A 17,603-nucleotide genomic window follows, 5' to 3' on the forward strand; every position below is an offset into this window, starting at 1 on the left:
AAGGTATTTCAGCCAAAAGAAGAGGCTTCCCAATATAAAAAATTTGAGAACTGCTGGTATGGATAATGAGACTGAATTAGTCCAATGTATTATGAGTAGTTTTTATATTCCACACATAAAGATATTATGCCTATTTATCTCACAAATCTAATATATGACAACTTCGTAAAGCCAGTTTAATAAAGGAGTGTTCTAGTGACTCCTAAGTGTTCCCATATTGGTTAGATCTGAGTTTCAAGAAGGCAGTGAAATAATTTTTGCAGTATAACTCAGGTAATCAATTCTTCACAAAGAGGGAAACATAACTCTAGCAGTTGGCAGCAGTTACATAAATGAACACAATAATTTATGGAAATAGGGTGGCATCTGCAATGATGAAAGTTAGGCAGGAGAATAACTAGAGATTCTGCTTCAAGTTACACAGTTTAAAAGGAAGTTTACAGGACTGAAACAGGAAATTGTTTATCAAAATGAATTAAAAATGATTTTCATATGATTAAAATTACTTGATGAGATATATGTTCAATAAATTAGGAAGTACTTAATGAATGTTGTGTTCCATCAGGAATTATTAACAATTAACATATGAAAAGGTGAAACATGAGATTCATAATAAAGATGTGGATGGAGGCAAATGAGAGTGCCCTCATTCCAGAGTTTTCTTCTATCGGTGGCTTTATCAAATGCCTGTTCTTGTTTGTTTTAGAAGCTTTGAGTCACATACTTAAAATTTTGAGAATTAGACAGAAATGTTGTTTGGACAAGTGAAGACTGACAGAAAGCTCATTAAGATGGATGGCAGCTTGCCTATCAATTTCAATGAGCTCTAAACCGTGACCTCTGTAAAAGAATGCTTGGTTCAATCTCTTGTGAAAAATCTGGCAAGTATCTGGCATATACCATTTGGGGTTTTTTCTGTATGCATCATACAAGTTTGATTCTGCTCCAGCTGAATTCAGTGGCATTACTCTTAAAGGCTAAAAGGATAAGCGTAAGTTTATGTGCATCTGTGGAGTAGGGATGCAATAATCTTATTCAATATTAAAAGCCATGGTTTAAGATGAAAGGGGAACTATATCTCTTCTCAGACATATAATGGGAGAAATCACTATTGCGCATCAATCAAGAGGAGTGCTGCATACCACCGAGTTCACCTGGGATACGATTTAGTTTTCTTTTTCATACATTCACAGGTATGTTGCCAAATGTGAAAGAAGGCAAGTTAGGTCTTTTTTCTTTTCCTTTTTTCTTTTTTTTTTTTTTAAAGAAGAAACTTTCAGGAAAATATTCTCAAAACGTATTTATTCATGATCTTTCTTTACTGTCAGAAAAAACCTACATCCAGAAATTGTTGATGTGCATTTTAATAGAAAATTCGGATTTGATACTGCAATAAGAAGTCTCTCCTAAACCAAATGAAAATGCCATTCTTCACTCCATAAACATCTGTTTTTTTGCCTTGATTCCAAAGACCATAAGATCTGTGAACAGACTCAATCTTCAGTGCCAAATATTGTCATTATGACTTGCAAGCCCATTGTTCTTCCAGAAAAGAGAACCAAGTTTCAGTACTTGTTGCTTGGTTACAGCCACTTCAACCCTCTTGTAATTCCTGGGTTTATAACACCTTAGAAAACCAGACCAGTTTTCACTTCAATTATTTATGCAGCTAGTTGTAGATTCTTTTTTGCCTGACGACATGTTTCACTAACTCTGCTCTTCTTCTATCCAAGGGTTTATTCTGCTGTACTTGGCTTTTACCTTTTCATGCTCTCCAACTCCTGGCACTGGAAGTCAAACAGTTCACAAGTATCCTGAATGGGCAGAACAGAAAGAAATTTGGTGCCTAGGTAACTCAGCAAAATAACCAGTTAGTTTATGTAAGTGTGCCTGCTTATCTGCTGAAGCACAGATGAACATATATGCATCTAATACTGTATTCCTTTTATAGTGCTTCCTATGAGTATGCATGCAGATTATCCTAAAGAAATGGTCAAAGAAGTTTTCTCTAACTGATTCATCCGACACAAATGCCATGGATTCCTGGATATAGACAAACCAGGTAAGATCAATATAGAAATTAACTTTCTGCTGTTGCTCTAATGTTAAGTTGTTAGATCTTACTTTACTGATGGCATCAAACCAGTGGTGTGATACCACCAATAAGTGTCAAGCTAACACTAAGAATTTTACATAATGAACATGAAATTACATCAACAAGCTGATTTTTACAAGCTCCTTAAGTATCCCTTAATCAGAAAAATGTTGTAAGAGAGAAGTACAATCTAAGTATTCTTTAAAGATGATTCCTATAATGTCAGATCAGAAAAACTCAGCCATTTAAATGCGTTGCCAGAATGTTCATCTAGTCTGATCTTAAGGGAGTCAGTCTCTATATGAATCCTGTATGAATGATGATATTCACATTATTGGAATTTTTGCCATTGAGCACCACAGTGTGGGATTTCATGGTACAAGTATTTCACTTATTTCTGTATAAAAAGGGGAGGGATAATATTATTTCCTTTCCCTTATTTTTGTCTGACTGCTCTGTTCAATTAGACTACAAACGTTCTGAAACAAACTCTATTTGACCTGCTTTCTGTGGTGCCCCTAACTATAGGGTCTCTTGTGGACTACAGCAGTCATATATTTTGAATTTTTTTCCATTATTAATCAGATCTCAGGATGAGATGTATTCTGCCCAGTTCATACATATTTCATGTAACTGTAGGACTTGCAGCAAAGCATCCAATCAGTTGAATGTAGATGGGAGAGACACATGGTTGAGACTGATTCTGATCCTGTATTTGTCCTGCTCAGGCATTTCAAAGACAAAATTAGTGTTCAAAATTTGATAAAGTGGGAAAAAAATATTTCTTTCTTGCAGGCATGGGGCTTGCTGCTGAATTTCTTAGCAGAAACATGTTTTTATGGGCAGGTTGTAAAGATCTGAAAAAATTGTATTTATAACAGAAAGGCCAACTGAAATATATAGGTAGTTTTTCATGTGCTTTGTAAGGAATGCATTTGTCATAGACGTTCTGAAACCCATTAGACTGTGATGTGGACCAATACCTCTCATTTTATATACCAAGGAAAAGAGCAAAGTAGAAAGCCCCCAGATTACAGTCTTGTTTAATTTAGAAATACATTTTTTTCTTAGGGGATAAAGATAAGCTCAAGTGACCTCAAAAACTCTTGATGCCCCATCCTCTGCACACCCTGTAGTAAACTGAGCTTGTACCACCTAAAGTAGAACAACTACTTTGTTACATTTCAGATAATGATCTGATAATTCAGTATTTGGAACCACAAAAACCCTCAAACTTTAAGATAAACATTATGTTCTTGTGGTTTACTGGCACAGTCAAGTTTGCTAGCAGAATTTTTAAGAGAATGTTTTGGAGATATCAGTTGATGTTGGGAAAAGCATATGCCTTTCTATACAGAAGGATTTTATAATGATCAGCCTTTATAACAACAGAGAAAAGGGAAATTAGAAGGAAAGCGAAGATAGGGAATAATTTTTCTGTGAAGAAATTGAAAGGTAGGAAGTCTGAACCAAAGAGGTTTGTGACTATAGGGAATTTCCAGTTGCATATTGCTGGGCAGAGGGGTTTACTGTGTGCTTTCTTCTGTATTGATCTTAATTTATTTTTTCCATCTTCTTTATGTATGAAGCCTAAGAGCTCAAGTGAAGAAGGAACTGTGCCTGTTTGTGGGAGACGCAGATCAATAGGGCATGATTGACTGCTCTATTATAACTTTACACAGCAAGCACTGAAACTTGGTTCCCATAACTGCTGTTAGAGTTTAAAAGCCAGCTGTAAATTTCAGCAGGGACCAGTCAATGTGGGTAACAATATTGGGCTGTTGCAGTTCCATCAGTGGCACACTGCCAGCGTCTACGCTTTGAGTGAACCAAACAAACATTATATCAAATGAATTTTGAAGTGAACAGCTTCACTAGACTTATTCTCAAAACTTACAGCTTTAGTGTTTTAAGAAACATATATTATAAAAATAGACACATAAAACTGACCTGTCAGTTCCCACCAAGAGAAAAGTCTCTCGATGGAAACTCGAAGAACAAAGCCTGGGAGATTGTTCGTAAAATGGCTGAGCACATTCAAGTGAGTCAAAGTTATTCAACAGAGTGAAGAGATGCTCATGAAGAACTTTCATGAACATTACACAAAATATGAGACTCTTAAGTATCTCTTCATCCAAAGTTCTTGGATAAACTAATAAGACTTTTAACAGCCATTAATGAAGCAGGGCATATTTTAACCAAGGAATGGATGAACTTCAGGTAAGCAAAAATGTGACAGCAATTCAGAAAACTGAAGTCTCTGGAGTGAACACACCAGAGATTCATCTAACTGATCATGTATCTTGCTACAGGTATCAGCAGCCTATCTTTAGCCATGTTCTGGAAAGACAGTTCATTGATACCACCTAGATCAGCACAGGAATTTGTTTGATGTGCTTAAGAGGTCGGTAACAATAGCTCCTAACGTGACTGCGTTGCGAGGTGACAGTGTTTCCTTGGAGACAGTGAATCCATACAGCCCCAGCCAGGATCCTGGCAGGTTACGTTTCTTCAGAGGATGTAGAACTACTGTTCTGTGCAGGGGTAAAGATGGGAAGATAAGCTTTGACTGTAGACACGTAGCCTTATGCAAGATGTGAGAATTTTATGCAACAGCAAGACATGTCTGAAAGGTAGGAGGGAAAGAATAGAAGTAACTGTAGTCATTGCACAGCTGGCTTGACAAGCTTTGACAACAAAGATAGTTTTACAGGATTGAGTATCTTTTTAAAAGATACCAACCTGTATTGCTGATGGAGATGGTTGTGCAGAAATCAGGAAGAAAAATGTTTTTTCTCTTGGTGTCATTAGCTGATTACTGAAAGATAATAGGTGTCTCAACAAAAATGTGTAATTTGTTGTAAAAATGTGTGAAAAGCACATTGCTTGAGATGTGGAATTTGTATCATTGCAAGTTAGATCCATGAACAGCTGAAGAAATGTTAGTTAATATGCTAGGAATGTATAATTACAGTGATAAGACCTACTTATGTTAATTATGTCTTTTGGGGGGGCAATTTTATGATGCATAAAGCAAGATAATTGATGATACAGCTAACAGCAAGGATATGTTGTAGCCATCTTACAGGTGTGTTTGTGACTGAATTGCGCTTAAAAGAATTGTTTTAAGATGTCTCATAAAATTCCTTTGAAAATTAATTGAAAGGTAATAGAGCATAGAAACACTATGTCCAAGTCCTCTACTATTCTAAGTTCAGAGTTCTTATCATAAATATTTGCGTACAAGCAACAGCTGCAACGTAGCAGTAAATTGTGTGAATTCTGAACAAAGCACAGCCTGATTCCTAAGTTTGCTGTCTTTTAAATACCTATACAAATTAGGTTTGTAATTCAACCCTTCAGTTCATTTATGTTGACTGACTTTGGCACGTTCAATTGACTGAGCCAACATAAATAATGGGGTGTTTGTATCATCAAAGCAAACAGCTATTTGTGCAAGTGGTTTGGACAGGTCCATAAACAGATCTCCTATAAACTCATAGAGCCTATGCAAATTCAGCAGTTCTAACCTAGATATAAGAACTCTTTGCTTTTGTTTGTTTGTTTTCGTTTTTTTAACGATAATGTTAAAACACATTAGATTTAGATCTTTTAGAATGGTCCATATTTTCACTTCCGTAGTAGCAGGACTAAAATAGCTTGGAGCCCTTTGCAGTCTCACCAGATTTCCACTGAGATCAACTGCAGGGAAGCAGAGGCCTTTCCATATCTTAGAATAATAAAATCATAGAATCACAGAATCATAGAATGGGTTGTGTTGGGAAGGATCTTAAAGATCATCTAGGTCCAACCCCCCTGCCATGGGCAGGGACGCGTTCCACTAGACCGTGTTGCTCAAAGCCCTGTCCAGCCTGGTCTTGAACACTGCTGAGGATGGGGCAGCTACAGCTTCTCTGGAAAACCTGTTCCACTGCTTCATCACCCTCACAGTAAAAAACTTCTTCCTAACGTCTAATCTAAATCTGACCTCTTTCAGTTTAAAGCCATTCCTCTTCTTCCTATACCTACACGCCCTTGTAAAAAGTCAGCTTTTTTGTTGACCACTGTAGGTACTGGAAGGCTGGTCTAATGTTTCCCTGGAGCTTTCTCTTCGCCAGGCTGAACAACCCCAGCTCTATCAGCCTGTCTCCATGGATGAGGTGCTCCAGCCCTCAGATCATCTTATGCGCTGCTCTGGATTTCCTCTGGCATGTTCATCATACATGTGTGATTCGGTGAGATGTGAAGCTGTAGCAAGCAGCATAGGAGTTCTGATTCTGAATAAGTGAAGAGGTAGTATTAATAGCCCTACTATTTTTTCCATCTTTTATCAAGGACATTTCAGATCTATGGGAAAAGCAGCCATGGTTCAGTGAAAGCTAAGCCTTATTGAGGCTGCTCATTCATGAAGAGTGGCTTGGGATAAAACTACTGGAAGCTAGGCCAGACCCCAAAACTGCTCAGAACACTGGGGCAAAACCTTTTAAATCCCAAATTGCAAGTTTGCTTGCTCTTCCACTGATCTTTCAATTTGCCATTTTCTGTAAGGCAAAGCTGAACCTGTGCTGTAGTCTGAGACGGTTGTTTATCAAGTCTGCCAGTTATATCAGGAGAAAGAAGTCTTTCGACTGACAGTCTTTTCTTAACGGCCAAGTATCTAAAATAATACATAGCAGTAATGTTTTTCACACAAAATATCTTTCACTGGTGTAATTTCAGAAGTAGCTCAGTTACAGCTCTTCAAAGTATTTAATGTACTTTTAATATATACTACCCTTAAAGTCAGCTGGACTCAAATGTGCTTGCACTGCAGTTAGGAAATTTACAGCATTTTGTTGCCTATGAAAATTCTGCCAAGATGTCAGTGGGAGGAGAAGCAGATCCATTTAATGGACACACGACTGACACTGACATCTTGATAGAGTGTGACTTTAATCAGAGAGCACTATAGGAGTGCATGATTTTCCAAGATATGCCCTGATATCTCATAAATCATGTTTTGAAAAATGCAGTAGCTGTTCTGTACTGATTCCTTCCAGTTTACAAAATATTTCAGCCACTTAATTCCTCACTGGGACTTCCACTGAGGAAAATGCATAAAATACATTTTGTTAGTCACGAGTAATTTCGCTTACCCCCGTCACCCTGCTATTTCAAAGCACCCTTTAGGCAATTAAAGTGAGATCCTCCTCATCGAACTTCAGATGCCCTGAAGTGGTGTTCACTCTCAGGAAAGCCTGTGAGCTCCTCATGTAGACAGTGCAGACTGTGGTTCTTTCCAGATAAGAATAATAGGCATCGAGGCTCGGTGTCTGAACATAGCCTGTTGTCTCCACTGACTTTAGAGGGAACCAAGAAAATCTGTGAAGCCTGGTTTTGCAGGCTGACAACTCCAGTTGGGTGGGAGAAATCATAGTTCAGCCAGATGGAGGATTTAGATGTTTGACACTGTATTGAGCATTCTTGAATTTTTGTACATGGATTTGACATTAGTGGCAAAATCGTAGCCATGATATGAACACCTAGACTGAGGGTCAAGCTTAGAAGTTGTTCACACATGTTTTTTCCCCCTTACCATTTTAAGTTTCCTTTCTGATCCTCTCTTATAAGATTCTTAAAATATAGTCAAATATCTTTGCTTCAAAGACATTACAGATACCCTCACACAAAAGAAGAGAGAATGGAGCAATGAAATTGCCACAGAGGGTTTCCATTAGTGAAATTAATTCCTCTCTCATAAGAATTTAGGTCTATGATTTATGATAACAACCAATTTCTCACTGCAGGCAAAGTGAGAGGAAATGACTCAGCCTGGACAGACATCATGAATCTTATTTTTTTTTCCACCCCTAATGCTTGACATAATCTAGTGTGCGGCTCCCAGAGGTGTCATTGGAGATTCATATCCAGCCAAAGGGCCTCACAATCAAGGCAGAAAATGCTGTTACTTTCATGTATTGTGTGATCTGTAATTGTTTGAAATTGCATCCTGCCTCATTTGCTGACATTTCTTTTGCATCAATTTTGCAGCAAAATAGTAAGGAAAACAAAGAAAGGGAGAGAAAAGCAGTGTTGCACTTGCTCCTTCAGAAAGATCTGTGATATCATGTTAGGGTCCAGCTGGTGCTTATTAAACTCAGGCAGTTTTGAGATGGAAAATATTTCCTTCTGTCTCCCTTTCCAATAGAAATCTCACTACTCACCAGATTGAAGAAGTCTTATCTATCACATGCTGATTCTGGAATTTTATGTTTTACTTTCTATCAACAATACAGAATTTTGTGAGTAGGTTTCTGCCAAAAGATCAGAATAGTTACTGTGTTAAATGGCTCAGCTAAAATATTTCATCTCACATTTCAAGGGACTAGGACTGTATATTCATGTCTCAGCAGAGGAGGTAATATCTAGCTGAGAAGAAGGTAGGTTTTGAAAAGTCTTGCATTTATAAATAATCATTTGTTTATGTGCTAACATATGTATTTCCTCACTTGCAAAACTGAGTGTAACATACCTGTTTCTTAAATATAAATGAATATTTACGTATTTATCTGGTACAACCTCATTGAACATGCAAGGAACCAGAAGCAAAAGAAATATTGAGATAGGGCTAAGTGAAAGACCTCAGTAATTTTTTTTTGTCATACGTGTGAAAGCCTGCTGATCTGTATCAGCACAGATACATGAAAATGGTCTGTTTGCCTCAAGATGAGCTCTAAAAATGCCTATGTAATTAGATGATATTTTCAGAAATGCTGAGCTTGCTCAGCTTCTTTTAAGTTGCCTTCAGTTTGTTGTGGCTGGTTTGATTCCATTTAAAAAAAGCAAAGCAGAATAAAACAAAACAAAAACCATAAAGCATGAGGGGAGTTGTAGTCCTTTATGTCAGTACTGTTATGTGCAGTCTGTGTGCATTTTAAGGCAAAAGCCAGGAAAGATATAATATTGGTTTTTACCACTGTTTAAAAAAGGCAAAACAATCTTAGTAAAGTCAACAGTACATATCACTTCGTGATTATTTGCCAGTAATCTTTAATTGTAGGTTTTAACTGATGTTCTGTTTAGCTTGTCTGTTACACTCAATAGGAAATTTTCATTACTATCCTCACTAGACCATTTTAAAGCTGCATTTTTATTCTCCATTAGTGCTCCTGACTATAATTGTTTTAATGATGCTTACTGACAGCTGATACCTTCTGGCAAGCTCTCATCAAGCTTGTACAGTAAAAGTCAAATTATAGCACTGCATGCACACACTCAGTAAATTAATTTATTTTTGTTTTTTAGTATTCCATGGTTAATTTCTAAATTCCAGCTGCCAGTCTGCAAATTATTCAATTTCTCTGAAGCACAACTGGAGAAATTGCATCATCTAGTATATATAAAATGTACACTTGAAAGTATTCTGAGGCAATGAACTAGCAAAACACATAAGCACATGACTTCAAGACTCTGTTGAATGAAGTTCAGCTTTTCTCTGGAGCCTTGATATTCTATTAAAACATACTCAAGGGATTAAAATAAAAATGCAGTTGAGGTATCTTTTCATACAACCTGGATCCATAAAAACAGGACTATACAGGATATAAGGGGACACTATCATGCTATTGAACAAGTTCAGTTCTTCATTTTCTCAAAGACTGAGTTTTTCTAACAAACTGCCAGTAAGTTCCTCTTTCAAATGTTTGGACATATATCTGAAAGCCTTGTACATATAAATAAGGGGTCCTTAGGTGAGAGGTGAGGTTAAGGGACTAGAATGGATTACCTATGTTTTGACCTCAAGATCGTGTGGCTATTGTCTGGTGGTAAGTCCCACCCCTTACTACTCTGTATTTTCTATTATTATAAAATAGCTTGCATTTCCCTGAACAGAAACAATTACTGGTTTAACATTTCCTCTCTAGTTCCTCAGGTCTGACTACCAGCAGTCAAAAGTTCTGTAAATCGTATTCATCCTGCTGCTCCATCCTAAGTGATACACACACTGTTCCACTGGTTCTATCACAAAATAGAAGAATTAACAGGCAGAATTGTGATTCTGAACTACCTTCCCCAGTAAGTGCTTGGCATACCAGTCTGATTACAAGTTTATAGATGAGAGAAAAGGACAAAGAGTAACTAAGGCAAAAACCTCTTCCTCATCTTTGAAACTGATTATGGTTTACCTACTTTTATCTTTCAAAGCTAGGTCAGATTATAAATAATATTTATATGAAATGGTGGCAACAGTGGCAAGGGATTTGACTCAGCCTTTGAGCAGTATGCGCAGAACTGGATGCAATGGTTGAATATGTATTAAGTTCTCAAGAGGCTATAAAATGTCATAACCCTAAGTGCTGGTGTGAGAAGATCTCTCTCCAGTATTTGAGCCAATTCATAGAAGTAAACCAGGATGGACTGTGGTAAACTACACCTAAACTGTGGATTTTCACTTCATTTACCAGCTTCTGTATGTGGTTTTAACTGGTGGGGTTGAGTCAGAGGTGCATGCTCCACCTCTCTTCCTGCCTCAAGTCCACCATTACGGTCTCCAGTGACAGAAATGCTGGAAATTCAAGCAAATGCCAAACTGCATTGCCCTGAGGGATTCCCCCACCATAGGCAATCATGGTGCTGTATCTGTTAGGCATAGCACAAATCACACCTATTCCATGCATTACAGGCAGAGTTAGACTTTGTTCCTTGCTCCTTCCTGGGAGACTGATGACCTGGAAATTACAGAACATGTTTTAGTGAAAAAGCAAAATGGGCATAAAGCTTGTATTCTTGAATGCAGTGGCAGGTTTTCTGTATTTAGATTTAGTTCCCCAGTTGCATCCAGGATATATTGTATGTAAGCTTGTCCAGAAATGTGCTTACGTGTATATACATACACAAATATGTGCCATTGTCTCCTTACTTCCATACAGAATTTTTCTACTCACCAGATGGTATTAAGGGAAAAGATATTGTAAACATGTATGAATATTATTTTTACTGTAACAGGGACAGAAATATGAAAAAATACGATGTGAGAAACTGAAAATTCTTAGCTGATTCTTTTATACCTTTACTTTGCTTTTTTTTTAAGCTTCCTTCTGATTTCTTCAAGTATGTCAGCTGGTGTGACATAGAAGAACATGATGTTCAAGGAAATCTGCTTCATTGTCCCCGAGTGAGAGAAGGTAAAGATCAAAAAGATGTATTCATGTTGAAGCCTCAACTCTATTTACTCAAACAATACATCCTTAAATGTTATGAATTTAAGCCATGGAGCTTGCTATTGTTTTGCAAAGGGGCAGGATTTCATCCCATATTGTACATGGTTGCTTTTTTTAATCACTAGGAAAAGGCCCTTCATAATTTTGAAAGTGTGAAACAAAAGCAAAAGCTGTAATGTGAAAATTTTTAGTTTCAATGTGGTGCCAATTACTTCCCTCAAAAGTCCATTAGCATTTAAATACTGTTGAGAATGCAATAGTCTTTTGCCAAACAAGAAACCAAGAATAAAATCCAGTCCTGCAAGCTGCTGTTTTATATATTTTCTTTTAGAACTGAATTGGCCCAATTACAGTCTATAGGCACACCCAAGAACAGAGAATGAAAGGTGGATTTAAAAATCTAGTGTTTGAATGTTTGGGACTAAACAGTGGAAAAAGTCCACACTGTACTTGCCTTTGTTAGGAACTTGAAGATGTCCATAGCTGTAAACATTTCAGTAGACCTTAAGATTTTAAGTCTTCAGTGTGTGTTGTTCTTAATATAACTGAGGTTTTGAATACGGCTGTTGATCCCAGTTGCAGTTGTTATCAGTAGTCTGGAATTTGCAAACATACCCATTTCTTGGGAAAATTAAAGTATTAGTACATAACCACTATATAAACTCGTAGCATGTGAAACAGTATTTTAGTACTCAGACGTTTCTGCTCAACCATTTAAGAAAAGCTTTTATTCTTAGCTGTAGAAGAAATGTCATTTAGTAACTATATACCAAATCATTATGACCTTATATTGCTTGCTGAATTATGAGGCCAGAAATGATAGAAAAATCTTCTCTTTAATTTACATTGTAGAAGCCTGGGAACCCACACACCTATAATATATATATTTCATCATTTCAGATATCTTCTAAGCTATATCTATATGGTCTTTCATCAAGTAACTAAGTGCCAGTTCACTATCACATCCATTATTTTAAATGGGATTTTTCTGACCAGGGCCCTCAGAAGAAGAGCTGTTTTTCAGAGGAGAAGAACATACTTTGAAAAAAGGAAAACAAAAAACTGACACAGAGAAGTGGCAAAAGAAACTGCAAGAGAACTGGGAAGACTGCACTGTAAAACTTTCTCATTAGTATTTTGTACTGTAGTAAATAAGCCAAATAATAATGTGCTGGCTGCTCACTGCAGTTAGCAGTTTTAAAGCTCTGGTTGGCACCATGACATTGTAAAAGGAAGAAACACTGGAATATGCTATTATTTGGGTTGTGACCCAAAAGAGTAAACTTCTGTGTTTGACTGGGCTTCATTTGTGCTTGGGCATGTGAGAACTAGTGACATTCTTTGCCTGCTTAGTGCCTTCTTAAAAAATTGATGATAAATGAATGGTTAGAGAATGGATTAGTTTCATTTCAGCTCTTTCACTCCCTCCTTATAGAAGCCTGAGCAGTTCTTTTGGCTGGAAGTACTGCATTATTGCTGGTTCTGATCAGCAGCAGGTTATGTATGACCTCTGTAAGATGAAGGAGAAAACCAGGTAGTAATCTAACACTGAGATCCAGTACTCTGAATCACACCTCTCCCTGTGCATAAACATCTGACACAGATCAGGGAATACTGGTATCTGATTGCTGCACAGCATTTTTTATTTCAGATGAGTTTAGAAGCCAAACCAATAACCACAATCACTTAGTCCTGCTTTCTCCTCCCAAAGCACACACACACTGGCAACCCCACTTAAAGAGGGAGGAGGGGCTGGACAGTAAGATTCACATGCTTAAGAGATGATTTCTTTCTTTCCTTTCAAAACATTATGCAGTGTGTCATTATGATTCTAGGGTGAATTTGGCAACTGGCAGTACCAATTGTTATAAGAACAGCATAATAAAATAAATTCACCTTTAACTAATGCTGACATTGCAAAGACTTAATGATATAGTTATTAGAAAGCAAGGAAAAAAAATATTTTGCTTATTTTTCTCTTCCCAGGAGTTGAACCTTTCATTTCAGGACCTGGGTGATCTTTACCAGGTGGGAAACTTCAAAAGGATTCTCCAAAGATTAATCCGGGTGGAAAAACTTTGGTTGGTGGACAATTCGTTGACAGACCTAAGTGCCATAAGGTTGCCAAGGTAGACAAAATGTCCTGTTTCTCTTTTTATGCAATATCATAGAAATCGAAATTACTATTTACTTCAGTAACATCTGGAGTATCCTCTTGAGGACTGCCAAAATATGACATTTTGGGGGTATTATATCAAGAATTCATCACTATATTGATGTTCTGAATTCGTGTCATTCCCAAGTTGAAAATATTCAGCAAGGATATCAAATGATGTCCCTTTTATTCCTGGGAAATAATTAATGAATCTCTTTAAGATAAGTGATATTTATGCTGAAAAGGAAAGTTTCTGAACACTGAGGGGATCCTGGAACAGAACCCAGGCAAAGAGGGTTTTTATAATCCATCTATTGCTACTATGTTGTTGTATGTCTAGGCTCATGAAAAGTTGTAATATTGAGAACAAGAATAATGATCTATCCATTGTACAATATAAAGTTGAGAATATAAAGTGTAGGGATCTGATCTTGCAGTCCATCGGTAGGCAAAAATAGCACTAATGTAAAACTAGTGTGAAAGCAGGTCCCAAGGAATCCAATTCTTGTATCTCTCATTGGAAGCTATAAGTTGCAAGGACGTTGACTACTATGTCCTGTTTTGACTTACAGGTATATAGTGCTACAGATGTGATCAGTGATGTCTTACATTTTATACTTTACAGATGCAGAGAACTAAATGTCAATAAAAACCACATAACATCCTTCAAACAGCTGCCAAGGATACCTCAGATTCAGCACTTATCACTTGCTGAAAATAATATTATGACACTAAGTGGAATATCAGATTTCAGACATACTCCGCTTGAATCCCTTATACTCAAGAGGAATCCCTGTGAGTTTCAAGAAAGATACAGAAAGCTGTAAGTCTTACCATCTCATGGCTGGTTGATCAACACAAAGAAGTGTTTATGAGAGAGTTCTGAAGGATATGATCTCAAATACAACAAGCTCTCCATAGCAATCTTTTTATTTTCCCATAGTCTTAACTGTCATAAATGATCCAGAAACATGGGCTGGTGGACCAGTTTCTGAAAATAGCCACAAAATATTCAGAGGCTGCCTAGGAGGCTTTCTATTCACATGACTGGCAGTTCTTGAACTAAGTCCATGGATCACATTTAGAGACAGTGAGTAGGGCATATAAATTCCCTTTTATTAATAGAAACTACCTATTACTCAAACTCTCTTCACTCTCATTGCATTCCATGTGTATTCTTAAAGGAGTCTAAATCGCATTGCACCTTAGAGATGGAATCAGAAGAATGTGGTGAAAAATGGGAGCAAAAGAAAACTAAGTTACCTTAATTTGATTTTTCTGGATTCTCTCTTCTCTCTGTGGCAGCACTGTAGAAGTTGCACTGCCTCGAATACCCTGTTTGGCACAGGTGTATGTTGCAGGCAGTGTAGTGTGGTATGAACTTAATAGACCTGCCTCAGGCACTGGAAATGAACATTCAAATCCAAGACAGAGTAGAGAATTTAGGGAAAGATAATTTATACTGTCTCCCGAGTGTTTTGACACACATACCCCCATTCCGTTCTTCGCCAGTTGCTTTGACTCTGAAACGCTGTTGCCAGGAAAAAAATTGTGCATGGGTCAGAAAGGGGAACAAAGCATGTTCCTTCTGAACTCCTCAGAAGTCTGCATGGTTGCATGTTTTTCGCACTACACAGAGTTGTGTCAGCCATCTACAGAAGGCCTTGTTGATCTTTTGAGATCAACCTTACAGCATGTGTCTAAGAAGTCATCCCTTTCTGAGAGTGGGGAAAAAAAAGGAGACATTTAAAAGAAAGTGTTTAATAAAAACCTGAGTTTCCAGTATGGTTTTTCCTTCAGTCTAGAGGCACCAGTTTGACAGTGTGATGGTGATGCTTATGCTGTCTAAATTTAGAGAGGCAGATAGCAAAGTAAAAGCTAAAAAGTAAATTAAAAATTATGGATTTCAGATTTTATTTGCATATCAAAAGTCCAGGAGAACAAAAGCTTAAAAGCACCTCTTAAAAATTACTAATTATGTTTCTGCTCCAAATCCTACCTATTCTTAAGGCAATTAAACGTTGGTATTACTCTGGTATTACTTTCATTGCCAGTGTTGGAAGACAGAATTAATCCATTTCAAGCACAGACAAAGCCCTGAGGATAAATACATGCTGAGATTGAGCACTGTAGTCCACACTTACCTTAAAAGGCACAGAAGCAAACACCATAGCATGTGGGTTGACAGCCTTTGCCATGCTTGTGAAGGGGCTCTGGCTCCACTACACTCCTCTGAAGAGGAAAACAGCAGTCTTCAAGGCTGAGGTTAGAGATATGTGCTGTTTAAAAGGTTAGAGATATGTGCTGTTTAAAAGGGACAGTATATCAGGAGGTAGAGCTATTTGTTTCGGTTTGGCATCATGCCACAAAACAAGGACTTTTCTTTGGGAGAAACAGGAGTGCAAAAGGTTTGCAGAGAGCCTGCTTTCTCTGCCACAGAAGGGTAAAAGTTGAACTTCCTGCAGTATGAATCTTTGCTTTTCAGAAGTCTAGGAAATTCAGTCTAGGCTAACACTGTGTCCTCTCTTTTGCATTAGACACCTGGTTTGGTTCTTCTCTATTAAAAATGTAGATATTTGCAGTGCTTTACTGAGTCTGAGGATATAAAACTTGTGCAACAGAGCAAAACCTGAAAACTTTTAATTAGCTCTTTATCAGATAAATTCTGCAACAAGTGAAAAATCAAGATTTCCAGTGATACAAATCTATTTTGGATATGTTGGAATCCACAATTTGTTATTTATCAGTGTCTGTTTTGTTCTAAATATTTCCCAAGATTATTTTTCTCAAGTTCTGTTTTTCTTTTGTCTCTCTTTAAGTGTGTTCTCCAGTTTGCCAAATCTGAAAATGCTGGATGGTATCCCAAAACTGCCAGAAGACTGTTCATCTCCAGATAACAGTTTTTTTTTCAAAACGTGTACTATACTCTAGCACTGTATTTTTGTAGGATTAAAACTGTGCTAGAAACACCTCATTTAAAAGATACAACAATCCCTGTGTATGGAAGTTACTCTTTTTTTCTGATGAAAGAAATAATGAAGCAGAAATATATGTATTTTTTTAATGTGTTTGTGATACCACATACTTCAAGTAAGTATGGATAAATTATATGTAAATAAGACATAGTATGTATACTGAGTGTAATGAGTTTGGTGTATTAAAAATATTGGATGACATTCTTGTCTAGGAAATCTATGTAGACAACTCACTGACTCCCATTGCATTTACTTAAAACATGTCCAAGTTCAGACCGTAATGTACCATGATGTTCATTATGGGAAATGGTACAGGGATTAATATCCAGACTGCAGAGAAAAGAAAATAAACCAAAACCAACTTTCTTCTTCAGGTCCCACCAATGTCCTATTGCTCTTTAATGTGCTTTGTAGATGGGAAAGGCAGAACCACCCCAACCATTTTGACCCTTGGAAATCATAGATTAAATAAAATAAAAATAATGGAAAATGTTCTTGCTTGGGAGTCTGGTATGGCTAGAGAGCAGTGGGGAGGTAAATCATGAAACAGGAAAGGTCTTTTGACACATTGCTGGCATTATTAGAAAGGTCTTGTTGCTCAGTACAGGTTCCTCAAACCAAAACCACACTGAGGGAAAAGAGCTGTGGAAACTGAAAAGGGATTTGTAAGGGCTCCCCAGGATATCTGGATGTAGTTATCTTTGAGAGATATCTGTCCTTGTCTTTGATTGATTTGCTGTTCAATTCTAGCTTTTTTTCCAGGCAGCTCACGCTGGCACACAAATAGCTGTGCCACTAATGGTTCAGGAAAAGAATGACAGAGTCCTGGAAAATGAAGACAATTAACACAATTGCCTAATTCCAGAGACAATCAATAAATTCTCTGCTGTGTATTGGCTGCAGGCATGCTTTGGTTCAGTTACACAAGGAGGAGTAATGACTGCTTAGGCCTGTAGAGCTCTGCAGAGCAATGACAGCAGAAAGGTCGCAGCAGCTCTGGGTAGTGTCTGTATTGGATCTAGGCAAGAGAAATGACCAGCTTGAAAAGTTTCCAGGCTCTTATTTAAGACTGTCCTTACCTTTCCCTCAGCCTAGTATTCAGAAAAGTTGATCAAAATATTGCATGAACTAGATCACAAAATTTTGAATGCATAACAGTATCTAGCTCAGAGTGTTTT

At 37.3% G+C, this 17,603-nt stretch overlaps 1 protein-coding gene across 4 annotated transcripts; it reads left to right on the top strand.

Moving 5' to 3' along the window:
* The first annotated feature begins 1,384 nt into the window (after window positions 1–1,384).
* Window positions 1,385–16,714, top strand: LOC133222199 (leucine-rich repeat-containing protein 46-like). 4 transcript variants are annotated; one of them, XM_061371687.1, is made up of 7 exons: window positions 1,385–2,062; window positions 10,000–10,150; window positions 11,166–11,259; window positions 12,292–12,410; window positions 13,303–13,424; window positions 14,076–14,273; window positions 16,270–16,714. In XM_061371687.1, the coding sequence occupies exons 1-7, from the start codon at window positions 2,031–2,033 to the stop codon at window positions 16,379–16,381; spliced, it is 828 nt and encodes a 275-aa protein (XP_061227671.1). In that variant the 5' UTR covers window positions 1,385–2,030; the 3' UTR covers window positions 16,382–16,714. The 4 variants fall into 4 exon arrangements, 3 of the variants coding, with proteins under 3 accessions (XP_061227671.1, XP_061227669.1, XP_061227670.1); XM_061371685.1 differs by having other exon boundaries at window positions 1,388–2,062; window positions 13,282–13,424; window positions 16,270–16,710; XR_009728226.1 differs by lacking the exon at window positions 1,385–2,062 and adding an exon at window positions 4,083–4,639 and having other exon boundaries at window positions 13,282–13,424; window positions 16,270–16,709.
* The last annotated feature ends 889 nt before the right edge of the window (window positions 16,715–17,603 follow it).

Source organism: Neopsephotus bourkii, unplaced genomic scaffold, assembly GCF_033783945.1.
Source record: "Neopsephotus bourkii isolate Nb327-2 ecotype Australia unplaced genomic scaffold, CSIRO-AGI_Nbou_v1 NB_1574, whole genome shotgun sequence".
NCBI lineage: Eukaryota > Metazoa > Chordata > Aves > Psittaciformes > Psittacidae > Neopsephotus > Neopsephotus bourkii.